The sequence below is a fragment of the Neovison vison genome, chromosome 4 (genome assembly GCF_020171115.1).
Source record: "Neovison vison isolate M4711 chromosome 4, ASM_NN_V1, whole genome shotgun sequence".
In the NCBI taxonomy this organism is placed as follows: Eukaryota; Metazoa; Chordata; class Mammalia; order Carnivora; family Mustelidae; genus Neogale; species Neogale vison.
In genome coordinates this window covers 31535826-31553234 of record NC_058094.1, presented here as the reverse complement: position 1 = coordinate 31553234, position 17409 = coordinate 31535826, and the positions used below count along the sequence as shown (strand labels likewise).

The 17409-nt window shown below is 33.7% G+C and overlaps 1 protein-coding gene across 11 annotated transcripts in view; it reads left to right on the top strand.

Annotated features, from left to right (window-relative positions):
• The window catches only part of OXR1 (oxidation resistance 1), a 447011-nt gene that overhangs the window by 415192 nt on the left and 14410 nt on the right, over positions 1-17409 (top strand). For 9 of the 11 annotated variants that reach the window (XM_044245095.1, XM_044245096.1, XM_044245094.1 and 6 more), the window contains one exon: positions 411-573. In XM_044245095.1, coding sequence (XP_044101030.1) covers positions 411-573 — 163 coding nt within the window. Of the gene's footprint in view, positions 1-410; positions 574-10908; positions 11092-17409 lie in introns of those variants that run through there. The other 2 variants (XM_044245103.1, XM_044245104.1) reach the window with 1 other exon arrangement.

Below are 17409 nucleotides of genomic sequence, written 5' to 3'. Positions count from 1 at the left end.
GAGGAAGTAGGCTCCCCACTGAGCAGAGAGCCTGATGCAGGGCTTAATCCCAGGACTCTCAGATCGTGACCTGAGCTGAAGGCAGAGGCTTTAACCCGCTGAGCCACCCAGGTGCCCCACTAGTTTCTTTAAAGATGAAAAAAAAATTACCATGGCAGTATCTAAGCTTACTCAGAAGCATGCCAAGGAAAATCTGAGTTTCTCCGAACACAGAACACAGCCAAGTAAATTTTTTTAAGTTAATGTCTTCCTGCCATTGGGCTTTTATCATCTTTTTAAATAAAGCATAGTGTATGTTGTGTGTTTTATATCTTCAAGTTTTGTGAAGTCATTTAACAAATATCATTTTGTAATTAAAGCTAGGAGCACAGAATTGTAGGTCAGTTATTAACAGTCAAATGTTCTAACAGGACAGACCACTTGTATGCCTTCTTCATTCAGTGGAGTCCAGAAATATATGCAGAAGATACTGGTGAATATACCAGAGAACCTGGATTTATAGTAGTGAAAAAGATTGAAGAATCTGAAACAAATGAGGATTCCACTAATGAAGCAGCAGCCAGAGAATGGGAGGTAAGGAGAAAAATGTGAAGATTTTATTGATCCTTTTACTTTGTGTGAATTTATAGCTTTGTGGTAGTACAAGCAATGTACAAGTGATCTTTGTACAAAAGAGTAATTCTTAAAGGTTTTCTGTTCATGTGTTTATTGAATGAATCCGATTAGTAACCTTGGTTTGGTTTTTTTTTTTTTAACTGTTTATCATTTTCCTTTTGCTTCATAATGTTAGACAACTGCTTGGCAATAAAATCACTTTCCTTGAGTGGATTTTAGAATATTAAATGCTGTTTTACTAATTTTTATAAAACATTTATTTCTGATCTGATTCATTTTAATATAACCTCCCGTGGAGGAAGTGCACCAATCATTTAACACATTCATGCCAATTAGCATTCCTTCTAAGTCCATACCTGAGCATTATTTTGAAGTGAATTTACAATAACACTAGGGAAGCTGATGCTAATTTTACAAAGTGTAAAAATTTCATATGCTAAAATTTACTGAACTTGTTTAAATGGCCAGAATAACACTAATTAACTTTCTGTAACCCCTTAATAGTGGTTAAAGATACATCTTTTAATATTGCACATCATGTTTTTACATGTGTTGTCTTATCAGAATGATAAGGTGGCAAAATCTGTTTTTTCTCTTCTGGTTGCCTAGATTAATGTCTTCATAATGTATTAGAAAATATAGAGCAGATGCTAAAATGTGATATTAAACAGGCGTATATTTTGTCAGTCATATGGTGTTAATATTTGTGGTTGTTTGTGGAATATGAATTTATTGTGCATGCACTTAACATGTATAATGATTGAAGGTATACATGGCATGTCTTTCAACTTGATTTTAAGTTAAGTTCATTTTATTTAGTATACAGCATCAGTTTCAACTGTAACTCCAATACAGTGGAGGGAAAGAGGTAACATATACTGAGCATTTATTTTGGGTTCTTTTAATACTTAAACCAACATTATTAATCTTCATACCAGCTTTATTCGCAGTAGGCCCCAAACTGGAAATAACCTGAATGTCTGTCAGCAGAAGAATGGATCAGTAAATTTGAGAGTATTCATAAAATTCCACATAACTTAGCAATATAAAAGATCTGCTTGCACAGGCAACAACCATGGATAAATCTCTTGGATAATGTGTTTAATTAAACCAAGCTGGGCATAAAAGAGTATATACTGTATAATTTAAATAATTTATATGCATTTATATGAAGTTCACCAGGGCAAAACTAACCAGAAGTCCATCATACTACCTGTTTCTAGGGGTTGAGGGGTTCAGGGACAGGAGGGAACTTTATAGAGTACTGGAGATACTCTGTTTTTTTCTAGGTGACGGTTGCATGGGTATTGACATATGTAAAATCCCTGTGTATTTAAAATTAGCTTTAGGAGGCTTTTAAAGTAGCTCAGAGATGATCAAAGATAACTACTTGTACTAGGATAGCAACAGGTGAAGGTAGAGTGGATGGGGATGAAATTAAGTTTTTTAAACAGGTATAACCTAGGTATTAAGATAGGATTTAATGACAGCTAAGTAACAGTAGAATTTTTAGCTTGGGTGGCAAGGGAGGTTGCAATAATTTCCATCAAATAAGGAACTTTTCCTCACTGGGGTTGGAGCACATAACCTTGGAAATAATTGACTATCACTGTTGATGGGTTATTGACTATTTTGATTCAAAGGAACTGCCTTAGTTCTTGTGGCAGATTCTGCAGGTCATAACTTCTGAAGAAAAAATAAATGTCTCCTCACCTGTTTTCAACCAGAATTAATAATAAAATAAAAAGGAAATGAGAGAGAAAAAATTAATTTTAGAAACGTTTTGCTGCATTATCTAGGAACAGTGCCGTGCTGTCTCATATTGTAGCCACATCTTTATTAGGTGGCTGTTGAGTACTTGAAATGTGGCTAATGCAACTAAGGAATTGAATTTTTAATTTTACTTACTTTCAGTTATATTTTAAAATGGATATTTCATTCAGTTACTGGATAAGTTTTTTGTACATTTGGACCAACAATACAGGAATTTTTCATGGGATTAGATATTTACTGTGAAAAATTAATGTCTGAATTGGAGGTGCTGTAATGGAAATTATACTAATTCCTATAGATACAGTAGCTACTACACATATGTAGCTATTTAGCACTTTGGAAATCTGGCTAGTCTGAGTTGAGATGCTCTGAATTATAGAGTACACACTGGCTTTTGGAGATTGAGAATTAAAAGAAGGTGTAAAATACCATTAATTTTGAATGACAGTATTTTAGATATATTGATTTAAATAAAAATCAGAATTAACTTGTTCCTTTTTTAATGTAGTTACCAGAAAAATTATAATTAATTTATAATTATATATGTCTTGCATTGCATTTCTCTTATACCATGCTGGTCTAGGGCCAGATGGTTACTAAGTGCCTAAATAAAAAGTGTATTTTTTTTTCATCCGAAGTCTGTTTACATTAGGGTTCATGCTTGGTGAACAAATGTATAATTACATTAAAAGATTTTAAATGTTAATGTTTTAGAAATGGAACTTTTTTGCACTTATGTAAAATAAAAGTACTTCAAAATGTGAAGTGCTTGCAATTTGGGGGCTTTTTTGTATGTCAGGGTAAAGAATAGGTGAGTGGAGAATGTAGGATGAATTTATTATGACAGCTAACTTGGACATCAGTCTGTTTGAGTAAAGCAGCTAGTAATACTTAGGAGATTAGTATCCCTAACTGCTATTTAGGCAAAAATACATTGCTAACCAGAAATTTGTACACTTGGAAAACTTTTGCATATGATTAATTTACTTTGCTCTGGTTTCTCTTCTGTGTCCCTCCTGTCCCTCTCTCAGTGTAAGCGCCAGAGGGCAGGATTTCATACATGACTATATCCTCGGAGCCAGTTTCATACAGAAAGGAAGGAAGAAGTACAGTATTAGAGATTGTATAATGAATTCCAGAGAGAGGTGAGAGCAATAGAAACCTGCATTCACCAAGAGCAGGCTAGCCAGATTTTTAGATGGTCAGGAGTAAGAGCCTCTGTTCTAAGATTCCTGATTATTGGGAGCAAGAATCTGAGAAATACTATGCATATAACATATATAAAATATAAATGCATATAACTATGCATATTATACTAAGGTATGTAAGAGATTGATATTCTTTACCATATATTCTTTATTATTCTAGTTTAGTCAATATAAAATAGCATAAAAACATCAGCTTACCTCAAGTTTGTATTTCCCAACCATAATGAGTTCCTTAATTATGAATCCTCCTGCTGTTGGAGTTTAATGATGTTGCAACCAGAAAGAAACTATTTACTGTAGATTCTTTTCCCTAGTTTCTGCCAGTGTCACCAGTGACTAGAAGTAGAGCAACATGTGTAGCGAGTATAATGTTCTATGTGAGGCTTTGCAGTTTTGTGAAAAATGTTACTTTTTGATTTTTGATGGGGATTGTTTTTATAGATTTTCACTGACAAGGGAAGTATTCAATGGTATTTCAACAAAGTGTAGGAAGGTCTTTAGGTAAAGGTGGGAAAGATGCTTATTGACACTATTTCCTCATGATAGTGCTGTGATTTGACAAACGTACAAAAATAGAGATAAACAGTATTATGAATTTGCATATACCATCACTCAGCTTTATCAGCTTATTCCATCTGTAATCCTTCTTTGTCCCCAGTTCCCATTTCTTCAAATGTCATAAATATGTTACAAAATATATGTAATATGAATAAATTTTTACAATTTGTTACTTGATTCAGGATCCAACTAAGTTCCAAATGTTCAGTTAAAATGTCTCTTTAAGTCTGTAAATGTAGGTTCTCTGTCCATTTCTTTGTGCATTGCTTTTTTTTCTTGTAATATTCATTTTTAAGAAATTTTAAGATTTTTCTAGAATGTTGTGCAGTCTGGATTTTGCTGATAACATCCCCACAGTGTTGCTAACATGTTCTTCTGCCATAGATCTAGAGCAGCCCATTTAAACATAGACTATCATCTTTATTTTATTGATAATTTCTGTAAGTTTATTACTTGGCTAAAATCCTCATTAACAAATCATAATAATTAATCTGTAATTCAGAGTCAGTTGTCCTTTTTACCATGCCAAGTTTCCAATCTTGCCAGAAACTTTGAATCATTTGGGGAGCTTTGAAAAACTTACTGCCTCAGGGTCATCTCAGACCAAATGAAAATCAGTATTCTGTATAGCTCCTCAGGGGATGACATTGTACAGTAGCGGTGGAAAAACCAGTGTGCTACCCTAGATGTTGTGTTGAATATATGTAGTGCTAAGACTCTGAAAGATTCTTTCAGACTGTACTGGTCATACCACACTTTAATTTGCAAGGCCCTGTGATGCAAATTATATTGTATAAAATTTCTTCTCAAAATATTCCTCATATTATGTGTGTTGCATCTGCAGTCTGTAAATTTGGTTCACTGTGGAGAAAGGTTTCTTTAATCATTTTATGCTTTGACTTTTAAAAAAGCACGGTTGTTTGTTTGTTTGTTTGTATCATTAACAGCCAGGCTGATTTACTTCAGGCATAGCTCCCTTATACCCGAAAGGATTTTTATCACAGTACTCAGAGGCACTACAAGGAGAAGGAAACCAAGAAACTTACCACTCTGCAATTCATTGATCTGTACCTCTTGAACTTGTCCATCAAATACTCTTTAAAGTTTGATGTACCTGACAAGTACCCAAGAGTCTAGTAGTATAGTCTAACACAGCAGCCACAGTAATAAGCTTTAAAAATCTTTGAAGCCTGTTTTATCCTTAAGGTTCAAATGAATTTTGCATTCCTATTTTTAATTTATCTGATGTTATATAAAAAGAATTTTTAAAATTTCTTATGCAGTAAAAGTGATACTGCAGCGTAATGTAAGTCAATTTTATCCTGTCACCAGGCTCACCACATGGCTCAATGACTACACCCCCTCAGGCTGTATCATCCTCAGCCCTAAGTTCCTACTTGAGAGTCTCTAATAGACTCTAATGGTCTATCAGTCTAATAGTCTCAAATGGTCTTAGAGATTCTGTTACAATCCTCTGAAAGTTTTTTTGGGCTTCAAAATGCCACTTGTGTTGGGCATGCCAGTCTTGATGCTTGATGACACAGGTCTCAAAAACGGAGCTTTTTAAGCTACAGTTGCTTGTTACCCCACTTCTTTGAGTTGACTTTCACTCCTTTTGGGGTAAGAAATGACAGAAGAAAATTTTCCATTTTTTCATCTCTAAAGTTAATTTTATGCCACTTACAGTTCAGTATCTTTCATACTACAACCCTACCAATTAAATGCCCCTACGAAGATAAAACCAATTAAGAAATTGACTTTGTTAAATTAGCTTTCATTGATTTATTTAGATGTTTACCTCCTAGGTTTATACTTGTTGACTAAATTTTAAAATAGGAGTTTACTAGTATTATGTGCCAGTAGGTTATATGGCATAATAGTATTTTTCATTCTTAAAAGTAATGATAAGAATTAGAAACATATCATGTCAGTTTAGTCGTCACTTCTCACCCTTGCCAAAGTGTGTTTTTTTTTGTTTTTTTTTTTGTTTTTTTTTTTTTTATCTGACAGAGAGAGATTACAAGTAGGCAGAGAGGCAGGCAGAGAGAGAGGAGGAAGCAGGCTCCCCGCTGAGCAGAGAGCCCAATGCGGGACTCGATCCCAGGACCCTGAGATCATGACCTGAGCCACCCAGGCGCCCTCACCCTTGCCAAAGTATTAAGAAGAATATATTTCAGGGGCACCTGGGTGGCTCAGTGGGTTAAAGCCTCTGCCTTTGGCTCAGGTCATGATCCCAGGATCCTGGGACCGAGCCCTGCATCGGGCTGTCTGCTTCGCAGAGAGCCTGCTTCCTCCTCTCTCTCTCTCTGCCTGCCTCTCTGCCAACTTGTGATCTCTGTCTGTCAAATAAATAAATAAAATCTTAAAAAAAAAAAAAAAAGAATATATTTCATTAGATTTTTGGTTTCTGAGATGACTTCATTTGGTGAATATTTTATTTCTTAAGCTGTTAGATATTCTGATATTCATTTTATTAAACAGAAGGATTTTTTTAATTAAGGCACAAGTAATGCCAAAATTGAAATTGAGGCAATAAATAAAGCAAGACAAAATTACTTATCACTCCTTGCCTAGCTAGCACAATCCATACAGAATTGATTTTGTTCAAAATGAAAGTACTCTTTATGTCTAAGTCACTAAAATGAGAAAGGTCACATGTTTTAGATAAAAGCAATTAAAGAAAAATACACTTTTTTAAATTGATTATATCACATAGTATTACAAACCAGAACTCCAAAAGTAATTCAGTAAATCTGACAAAAGGGTAAAAGTCAAAAGCATTAAGAACAATTAGAATTTGGAGGACTGTCATTTTATCTGTTGCAGACACAGATTTCTTAAGTTCTTAAAGAAGTATTTAAAAATTGAAGCAATTAGAATATATGAGTTAATACAAATTGTCTTAAATAATATTTATATATTAACTGTGTTTTAAATCACTTTATTGAGGTGGGATTGACATACAAAAATCTGTGCAAATTTATATATAAAACTTGGTAAGTTTGGAGATAAGTATATATCCACGAATCCACCACCAGTCATAAATACATCCGTCATCTCCAAGAGTTTCTTCCTACCCTCTTTATTATTATTATTATTATTGTAATAAGAACACAACATAAAATCTACCCTCCTAGCCAACTCTCAGGTATGCTGTAGATCATACCGTAGGCACTATGCTACAGAGTAGATCTCCAGCTCTAGACTGTTCACAAATTTTCTCATATTATCATTGGGCACTCATTAATTATGCCTAACATATTCTGTTTTGACTGATAAAAATGTCAGCATAGGATATTATCTACTTCAGGAAAATTTTGAACTAATGTTCTGCTTTTTGTTAATATTCTCCCTTAGTAACTAGCCAAAAGTTACAGGCTATCAAATTTCCATTAAAAATCCAAAATGTTATTTAATACAGAGTGTGAGAAGAGACAGAATGGATGAATGACAGACTGGTTTTTTTTTTTTTTTAAGATTTTATTTATTTGACAGAGAGAGAGAAATCACAAGTGGGCAGAGAGGCAGGCGGGGGCGGGGGGGGGAGTGTAGCAGGCTCCCTGCTGAGCAGAGCCCTATGCAGGGCTCCATACCAGGACCCTGAGATCATGACCTGAACTGAACATGATCATGATCATGAACTGGGCAGAGGCTTAACCCACTGAGCCACCTAGGCGCACCCAGACTAATTTTTTTTTGACCCACAAAAATTAATTGTATTTCTATATACCAGCAATGAAAAACTAATTTATTCTTTTAAATATTAAAATTACTTTCTAAAGTATTATCTTAAATATTGAGTAGGGTGGATTTTATATAGTTGGCTTTGGTAGATCACTCCCAACTCAGGAAATCAGATAAAATTTCTGCACCAATAAAGAAAGTAGAGGAAAGGACATTATTGAATATCTGAATCATGAGAGTAGGTTTGAGTTCTGAATTTTGTTCAGCCTTTAAACTGGTTGTTTTTAAAAGCGCTTCATTTCAGGGGCACCTGGGTGGCTCAGTGTTGAGCCGCTGCCTTCGGCTCAGGTCATGACCTCAGGGTCCTGGGATCAAGTCCCACGTCGGGCTCTCTGCTCTGCGGGGAGCCTGCTTCCCTTCCTCTCTCTCTCTGCCTGCCTCTCTGTCTACTTGTGATCTCTCTCTGTCAAATAAATAAATAAAAATCTTTAAAAAAAAAAAAAAAAAAAAAGCTCTTCATTTCATAGTCATTTTACGCTAATGGTAAATTGAGATTTCTTTCAAACTCTGGGATGTCTAGAAATATTTAAATGACTTAATTATGTTTTCTAAATACTATGAATAAAAAGGACAAGAAAGAGATTTACTGAGCTCATTTTTTTATGTCTGCTAAATATTGTGTTTATTGATTAGGGAAGTTTTTAGCTTCAAGAAACAAAACCATGCTCAAATAGCTTAAAACAGTTGTTTTATAATTGAGGTATAATTGATATATAACATCAGTTTCAGGTGTACAACATAATGATTTGATATTTGTTTGTATTTAAAAATAGTCACCACAACAAGTCTAGAGCTAGCATTTGCTGCCTTATATTAATTCTTTTTCTTGTAATGAGGATTTCAAGATATAGTTTCTTAGCAACTTTCAAATGTGCATACAGTATTAACTATAGTCACCATGTATGTTATATCCTCAGGACATATTTATTTTAGAATTTAAAGCTTGTAGCTTTTGACTGCCCCCCTTCAGCCATTTTGCCTACCTCCAACTCCTTGCCTCTGGCAACCACCTGTTTATCTGTGAGCTTGGGTTTTATTGTTGTTGTTTTATATTCCACGTGTAAATGAGATTGTATAGTATCTGTCTTATTCTGTCTGAATTCATGTAGTATTGTGCCCTCAAGGTCCAACCATATTGTTGCAAATGGCAAGATTTTTTATAGGCAAATAGTATTCCATTATATGTGTGTGTGTGTGTGTGTGTATCACATCTTTTTTATCCATAAATCCATTAATGGACACTTCAGTTGTTTCCATATCTTGGCTCTCATAAATAATGTACAGCAAACACAGAGATGCATATATAATTTTGAATTTGTGTTTTTGTTTTCTTTGTATAAATACCCAGGAGTGGTATTTCTGAATCCTATGATATTTCTATTTTTAATTTTTTGAGGAACTTCTGTACTGTTTTTCATAATGGTTGTATAAGTTTACATTTCTAACAATATTACACAGGAGTTCCCTTTATTCCATAGCCTCACCAGCATTTGTGATTTTTTACCTTCTTGATAATAGCCATTCTAACAGGTGTGAGGTAACATCTCATTGTGGTTCAGTTGTTTTTCAAAGCATGGTCCCTGGACCATAAGCAGCAGCAGCATTATTAAAATGCATATTTTCAGATTCCATTCTAGTCTGCTTCATCAGAAACCAGTTTTGGAGCCCAGCAGTCTGTATGTCAGCAAATGTTCCACACGATTGTGATGCTAGCTGAACGTTGAGAGCTACTGGTTTAGATCTGTAAGGACCCATCCTGTCCAGGTGCCGAGCAAGACTTCTCAGAAACATGGCTGAAAAGATGCTTGAGCAAAATCAAAGCTGTATTAGGAGGAAGGTGCAGGGATGGATGCTGATAGGATAACCAGCAAAATAAGCTGCCCTGTGCTTGGGGTGTGTATGTATGTATTTCAGCCACATTTGGGTACACATATAATATTTTTTAATTTTAGAAAGTCTGGCTAGAAGTGATAAAAGGTTTTCAAAATGGCAGCCCACTACCACCAAATCTTGTAATGGTGTGTGTAGGGGGTGTGCCATGACAGGGGGAGGTAGTGACTAAGGTGCCCTCTGTGTGTAGTAAGGTCCATGTAGAGAGAGTTTACAGATGAGGGACTGTGGGAGAGCGATCTTAGGGTAAGTGTGTAGGGCTGGTTGAGGAGATGGGAGTGAGTAGGAGGGAGGATATTTAGTATGGAGTGAGCTGTGTTCTGTGCATGTTCATCATGGAATGTGGAGGTGTGGGTAGGAGCTGGTTTAAATTGGAAGAAATATTCAGACATGCTATTATGCATTGATATTTGACTTAAAGTTTAGTTCTAGGAAGTTTTAATTCATAGTCATAATATTTCATCTTCAAAGTTCACTTCTTCAGGTATATTCAGTGTACCACTGATTAGTGAAGTACAAGTAGGTTATAGTAATTGTAAGTACCTTTTCAAGAAATTAGGTATTCGAAAACGAAGTTTAAAAATGGATTATATAAACAGATAAAGGAATTTTCAGGTCACTTGAATATTTGTATAGGATTTATTGTAGTGGATTGGCATCACTTTTACATAGACATTCTATAAAAATTGAGGGTTGGAGTGTCCTCAGAAGATGTCTAAATTGCTCAAAAAATGCTCACAGAAAAGATGACATTTTATTGGATATTTAGATTTAAATAAAGAATGGATGTATGACTGCGTGAGCAAAATAACAAAATGTTAGTTGAAATCATTTGTGTACATTAGGAAGGATCTGGAAACTGCACTTAGTACTTTTTTATGACAGATTTTTTAGTGTGCTTCTTAGTGTACTGGTGCTTCCAAATACATGCTCTGTGTCTTTAAAGTTTTGAGCCCTTTCTTTTTTTTGCACATTTGGCTACACTGCAACCAAACTTGAACATGAGAAACCTTCTCTTCCCTCCCTGGCTTTACAGTCTCCACTCAGAACTATCTTTGCAATAGAAACTACTTAGTGATTAGCTCTCTGTCTTGTCAATCAAATCTTTGTCTGTAGCAAACTGTATTGTCACTGTAGTAGGGCTCTTGTGCTGAAAATTTATCTTTAGCAGAGGAAGAATGCTTTTTAAAACAGTCCTTATGAGATTTGATATAACTTAATTTGCTCTGGAAAGGAAATGTCTCGTCTCTGGTATGGGAAAAAAGGGAGAAGACATCAACCAATTAATCATAAATACACTCTGGTAAATCTTAGTCAATGATTTCAATTTGTCTGTTTACTAGTCTTTTTATGGTAACATGATGCAAAATTATACAATTTCTGAAAGTTTAAGTGGAGGGAATATTTATAGAATACAAAGTTGTATGATTACAAAAAAAGTACCTTTAAGCTTCTTCTGCTAATCTTAAATATCTTCAAAAAAGGATTGAATAAGAAACTGGATTTTTGTTTTGTAAAAGTATTTTTGTTTTCCTATTTTACATCAGGAAATTATAAAATCTTTATTGCTGCCTTAATTTTTAATTTAAGATGTTGTAGGAAAATATTCAGAATTTTTTTTCTTAAAAATAAATTGAGTAGAACCATCAGAATGAACTAACTTTAATTTTTATTGACTGGATCCCAAATTAGATACATATATAATATTGTGTATTAAGACAATTATTTTAGTAATCTTGAGAAAAGCCTTTTTTAAGCTATCCTAAAAATTTCCAGCTGTGCTACCTATTATAAAACTTTAAAAGATACTCTCTCTAGTCAAGAAAAATTTCAGCTTATTGTTTTGAGAATCCTTTTACTATTCAGTAAAAATATGTGTGCATTAATTGTTAGGAAATGTATTGCCAGTTGTTCTTTCTGTGGTGATTCAGGATTATAACTTGCCTTATGAATATTAATTTTTACTGTAACTGTTGGTGATTTAAATAAAGCTAGGTAAATACTTAGAACCAAGAATGACTTAGGAAGATGCCCCCAAAGCATTTTGCCACCCATAAATGTTAAGCATGTAAAAATACCAAAATTATTTCAACTTTGTTTTTATTGGGCTTGAGAGCACTTTGTTATGTCTTTTTATCTTTGAGTTGAATAATTTCAATTTTTTTTTCATGTGATACATCAGCACAGAGGGAAGTAGGCATCTGAAATGATTTAATTTGTTAAAATTGTGAACAGATTTATCAGAATAGCCAGTTAACACAGCTTTTTTTTTTTTTTTTTAAACCAAGAACTGTGGGGAGCATTCATGTATTTTTTAACTTGCAGTTCAAATAAGTGTTTATAATTAGTTTGCTAAGACTTTAATCTGGTAGGAAAAAAGGCAAAACAAAATGTGCATGTTTTGAATTTTATGGATCATTATAATGTGCATCAAAAACTTAACACATTTCCTGTTTTTACTCTTATAGGAAGCTATTAAACGTTTTTTATCAGATAGGAGTGCATGCTTCGCACTGGTCTTCAGCTCTGCCCATACGTGTAGTTTATATATTATTTCAGTTAACCTTAACAGTAACCTTGTAGAATCAGCATTACTCCCCATTTTAAAGATGAGGGAACAGGTATGAATGGTTACTGAGCTAAGCTGTCATGGAGCACAGAGAGCATGACTGTTAAATTCCTTACTTCACCAGGATGTATTGTTAAAAATGGGACAATACAGTGTGATATGTTTTGATGTGTGGACAAGTTCACATTCTGGTTTTCCAGCTGTTTTCCTTGTTTTAGAGTGGATACCCTAGTAGCTGTAAGGCAGAAGAAAAGCTTAAGAAAATAAGGTTTAAAAGGATAGCAGGTCTTGTTATGTAGATTGAGATTCCCTAATATGATTTTGCCTGAAAAGGCATTCTTCTGCTTTAAAACCAAAAATAGAAAATGATTCTTATAGAATAACAAATATTTTGTAGCTTTTCACAATTCATCCTATCTTTACTCAACTGATTAGTAGAATGGTATTTGTAGCCCTCACTGACAAACTGTCATATAGCTAGTATTAATAGGACTATGAGTTTATGTAAACCAGGACAATTTTCTAAATGCTTATGTATATAGTGTCATATTTCACCTTGTAGTAACTGTGTGTGTTAACCAGATGTAGATTATTTTCATTTTACAAATGAGTTAAGGCTCAGAGACATTAACTAATAAGTAAAATATGCTCTAATATATATGGAATGAAGTTAAACCTTTGCCATTGAACTTCAGTGAGAACTATATTGATCAAGCATGCTTAACTTTCCTGTCTTTATTTTTTTAAGGCCAGGTTAGACTTTATTCTGACAAACAACCTAAACTTTATAATTTCTAACTATTTATTTGGAGCTATTTATATATTTATTGTAACCATATGCCGTATCCTGGTTCTTTAATATCTGTCAGTAGTAATTTGCTTGAGCATTATAAGCCTATTTTATAGTAAGAATTTAGGCTTAATCAGATTAAAGTCACAAATCATTAAATATAGCAACATTGTTTTATCTCTGTCAATATTTCATTAGTCAACTTTTTTTTTTGTTGTTTTTATATTTGGGCCCTTATGTGACAAGACAAATTTTTTTTTTGTACTTAGGCTTTCATGTATGAAAATAGGAGAAAAAAATCCTGTGATAAATTATTTACATCTCTGTAAGAAAAAGTCCATAAGAAGAGCCACTTTAAATGTAAAAATCTTCCAGTGACCTTGGCTCAAGATAATGATCATGTTAATGAGAAAAATAATCACTTCTAACACTGTATGCTAATAACACTATATTATTCTAAACACTTAACATCATTTAATCCTCATTGTGAGAACTGCTACTCTGATCTCCCTTTTAAGAAACAAAAGGCAGTCATATTACAACAAATAAGGGTCAGAGCTATGGTTGAATCCATGCATTCTTGCTTTAGCCTGTGCCCTTAAATTCTTTACTCTCTCTCAAAATCTTTACAGTATAGCCAGGGGAAGGGAACTAACATTTATTTTGCATATTTAATGTGTCAGTGTTTATTTTGATATATGGCTTATATATATTATCATTTATTCCTCATAAAGTGCTTAAAATATTATTTCTGTTTGAAAGACATAGAAATGGAGAGATTAAATGCAGTTGTTCAACTTCACAAAACTACTAAAAAGCAGAATTAAAAATAAGGCAGAGGTCTGCACCCAAACCCAGTATTCTTTCTGCTATACTGTGTTGCCTACCTGTAGTACCTATTCACAGGAAATTTATTAACTTGTATTTATATACATCTTATTGTATGTAAAACATCTGCTTTCTAGTCAGCAACCTAACTGAAAAGATATATGCATATATATTCAGTGTAGAATGTTTTTTTCTTTATTCATTTGACTTAGTAGTTGAAAAGTATACTTATTGCATATGCAAGTTAGGAGGCGTAATAATAAAGTGAGTTTCTATGATCCCACTACCCAACTAAAGAACTAGAGCATTATCAAAGCAGTTGTATCAGCCTGTATGTTCTTTCTCCTTGTCATTTCATGTTTTCCCCAAAATGGTAACCACTTCTCCAGATTTTGTGTTTATCCTTCCCCTGATTTTTTCTAAGTAATAGATTTTATTTTTGGAACAATTTTAGGTTTATAGAAAAATTGAGTGCAAAGTATGGAGTTCCCTTATACCCCTCCCGCCACCAACACACAGTACTCCTGTTATTCACAGCTTGTATTGGTATGGTGTTACTTGTTATAATTTATGAACTAACATTGTACATTATTGTCACCGTAAGTCCGTATTTTACCTTATGGTCTATTCTTTCTGTTTCACATTCTGTGGAATGACATACCATTATTGGATGATACAGGATTGTTTCACTACCTTTTAAGTTCCCTGTGCTGCCTCCATTTATCCCTCTTGTAACCACTGATCATTTTCTTGTTTCTGTGGTTTTGCCTTTTCCAGAGTATCATACAGTTGCCATCATACAATATGGAGACTTTTCAGAATGCCTTTTTTCACTTAATAAGATACACGTAAACTTCCTCACTGTCTTCTAATGGCTTGATTGCTCATTTATTTTCAGTACTGACTTAATACTCTGTTGTCTGGATATATCCTTTCACCTATTGAAAGACATCTTAGTTACTTCCAAGTTTTGACACTTGAAAGGCTGTTTTACATGAAGAATTTGTATGAAAATAAGTTTCCAAATCATCTGGGTAAATATGAAGGAGCATGGTTGCCAGATTATGTAAGAGTATGTTTAGTTTTGTAACAATCTACCAGACTTTTCCAAAGCAGCAACACCATTTTCCACTGTACCAACAGTAAATAAGAATTCCTGTTGCTCCACATACTCACCAGCATTGATGTTAGTTCTTTTGATTTTAGCCATTCTAAATAGGTATGTAGTGGTATCCCATTATTTTAATTTGTATGTATGATGAATAATGTTGAACATCTCTTCATATTCTTCTTTGCCTTCTGTTTTATCTTCTTTGGTGAGGTGTCTGTTCAGGTGTTTATTTAGTGCATGAGTTGGAAAATACTTCATCTGCCTCTATTTTCTGGAGGAAACTGTAGAGAATTAGCATAATTTCTTCCTTAAATGTTTGATAGAATTTATCAGTGAATCCAGATGCCAGCAATCATAATTTTCTTTGGGTACATGCATTGTTGCTTTGCGGAAGTCAATATAATAATAATGACACAAATTGAAATCTGTTCAGTTTATCCATTTTTTTATTCTTACGTCTTTCATAGCTTCCAACAAGTTTGCATAGCTTTCTATAGAGTATCTTGATGTTTCCTGGTAACTAATTCATTTTAGTTGGCTAGAACTGGGCCTCATATTTTTCTGTTTTGGAAGATAAGTAGTCACTAATTAAATTTCTTAATCAATATAGGCCTACTCAGTAGATCTATTTTGTTTTGTTTTGTTTTCCTTGTGTAAGTTTGGTGGTTTGTTTCTTTTAAGGCATTGGTCCATGTCATCTAAGTTATCAAAGTTATAAGTATTGAGTCCTTTATAATATTGCTTTCTGGGTGCCTGGGTGACTCAGTTGGTTAAGCGACTGCCTTTGGCTCAGGTCATGATCCTGGAGCCCCAGGATTGAGTCCCACATCAGGCTCCCTGCTTGGCAGGGAGTCTGCTTCTCCAGCTGACCTCTCTCCTCTCCTGCTCGCTCTCTCTCAAATATATAAATAAAATCTTTGTAATATTCCTTTCTTTTAATGTCCGTGGGATCAATAGTGATGGTCCCTTTTCATTTCTGACATAATTCATTTCTTTTTTCTCTTATTTTAATTAGCTTGGCTGGAGGTTTATCAGTTTATTGACCTTTTCAAAGAATTAGCTCTTTGTTTCATTGATTTTTCCCTGTATTTTGTTTTCAGTCTTATTGATATCTGTTTTTTTTTTATCATTTATTTTCTTCTACTCCATATTTAATTTGTTCTTTTTCTAGTTTCCTAAGATGGAAGTTTAGATTATTGATCTTAGATCTTTCCTTTTCTTATATATGCATGCTATGCTATAAATTTTCCTCTAATTCCTGTCTTCACTGCATCCCAAAATTTCAGTACTTTGGATTTTTTTTTTTCATGAAGTTCAAAACATTTAGAATTTCTCCCAGGACTTTTTTTTACTGTGCATTAATTAGAAATGTGTTGTTGAAAAGTAGTTAGGGATTTCCCCACTGTTTTTCTGTTATAATTTCTAGTTAATTCTGTTGTGGTCTGAGAGCATACTTTTTATAATACCTATTTGTTCAGTTATGTTTTATGGACCAGAATGTGGTCTGTCTTAATGAATGTTCCACGTGAGTTTGAGAAGAAATTGTGTTCTGTTGTTGTTGGATGAGTAGACTATCCATGCCAGATCCAGTTAATTGAGGTGTTTTTCAGTTTGACTATGTTCTTACTGATTTTCTGCCTGCTGGATTTATAAATGACTGAGATAGGAGCTTTGAAATATCCAACTGTAATAGTGGATTTATATATGTCAAGAATTTGTAACGAGTATTCTTTTTCTCTGGCATACTGTGGAGAAAATAAGATTATTCGCTTTTTGAGATTCACTTCTTATATTTATTGTTCCAGAAAGCATAAGCAGTATACACATAGTGTAATTGAGTGGTTTTGAGTGGTTAACGGGTTTCTTTTTGACTAAAAGAACAGGGAATATATCTGCCTTCTCATGAAAATCTGAGTCACCTACAAATACACTTAAGAGGAAGTAATTTTAAATATAGATTTATTCAAATCAAAACTTTGATAATATGTTCTGGTTTTGATTCACTGTGGATCTCTTTTTTTCCCTCTTTCTACTTTTTGGCTAATTTATGATTCTCTAATTGCTTCTTTTATACCTTATTTGTTATAGTCCCATGAAGTATTATTTTGAAAGTAGTCATTTAGGGAAAAAAAGGAGCAAAGTTTTAACATAATCAGGTCTTATTTTATAATAAAGACATTGGTGTGTATGTATAGAACAGAAGTTTATGTGATTTCAAGGATGCTGTTGTATGCCTTTTTGTTAGCTCCTGCACTTAGATTTCCTCCTTATTAAACATACTTTGGGGTAACAAACTAAGTATAAATGGCATTGATTAGGTAAT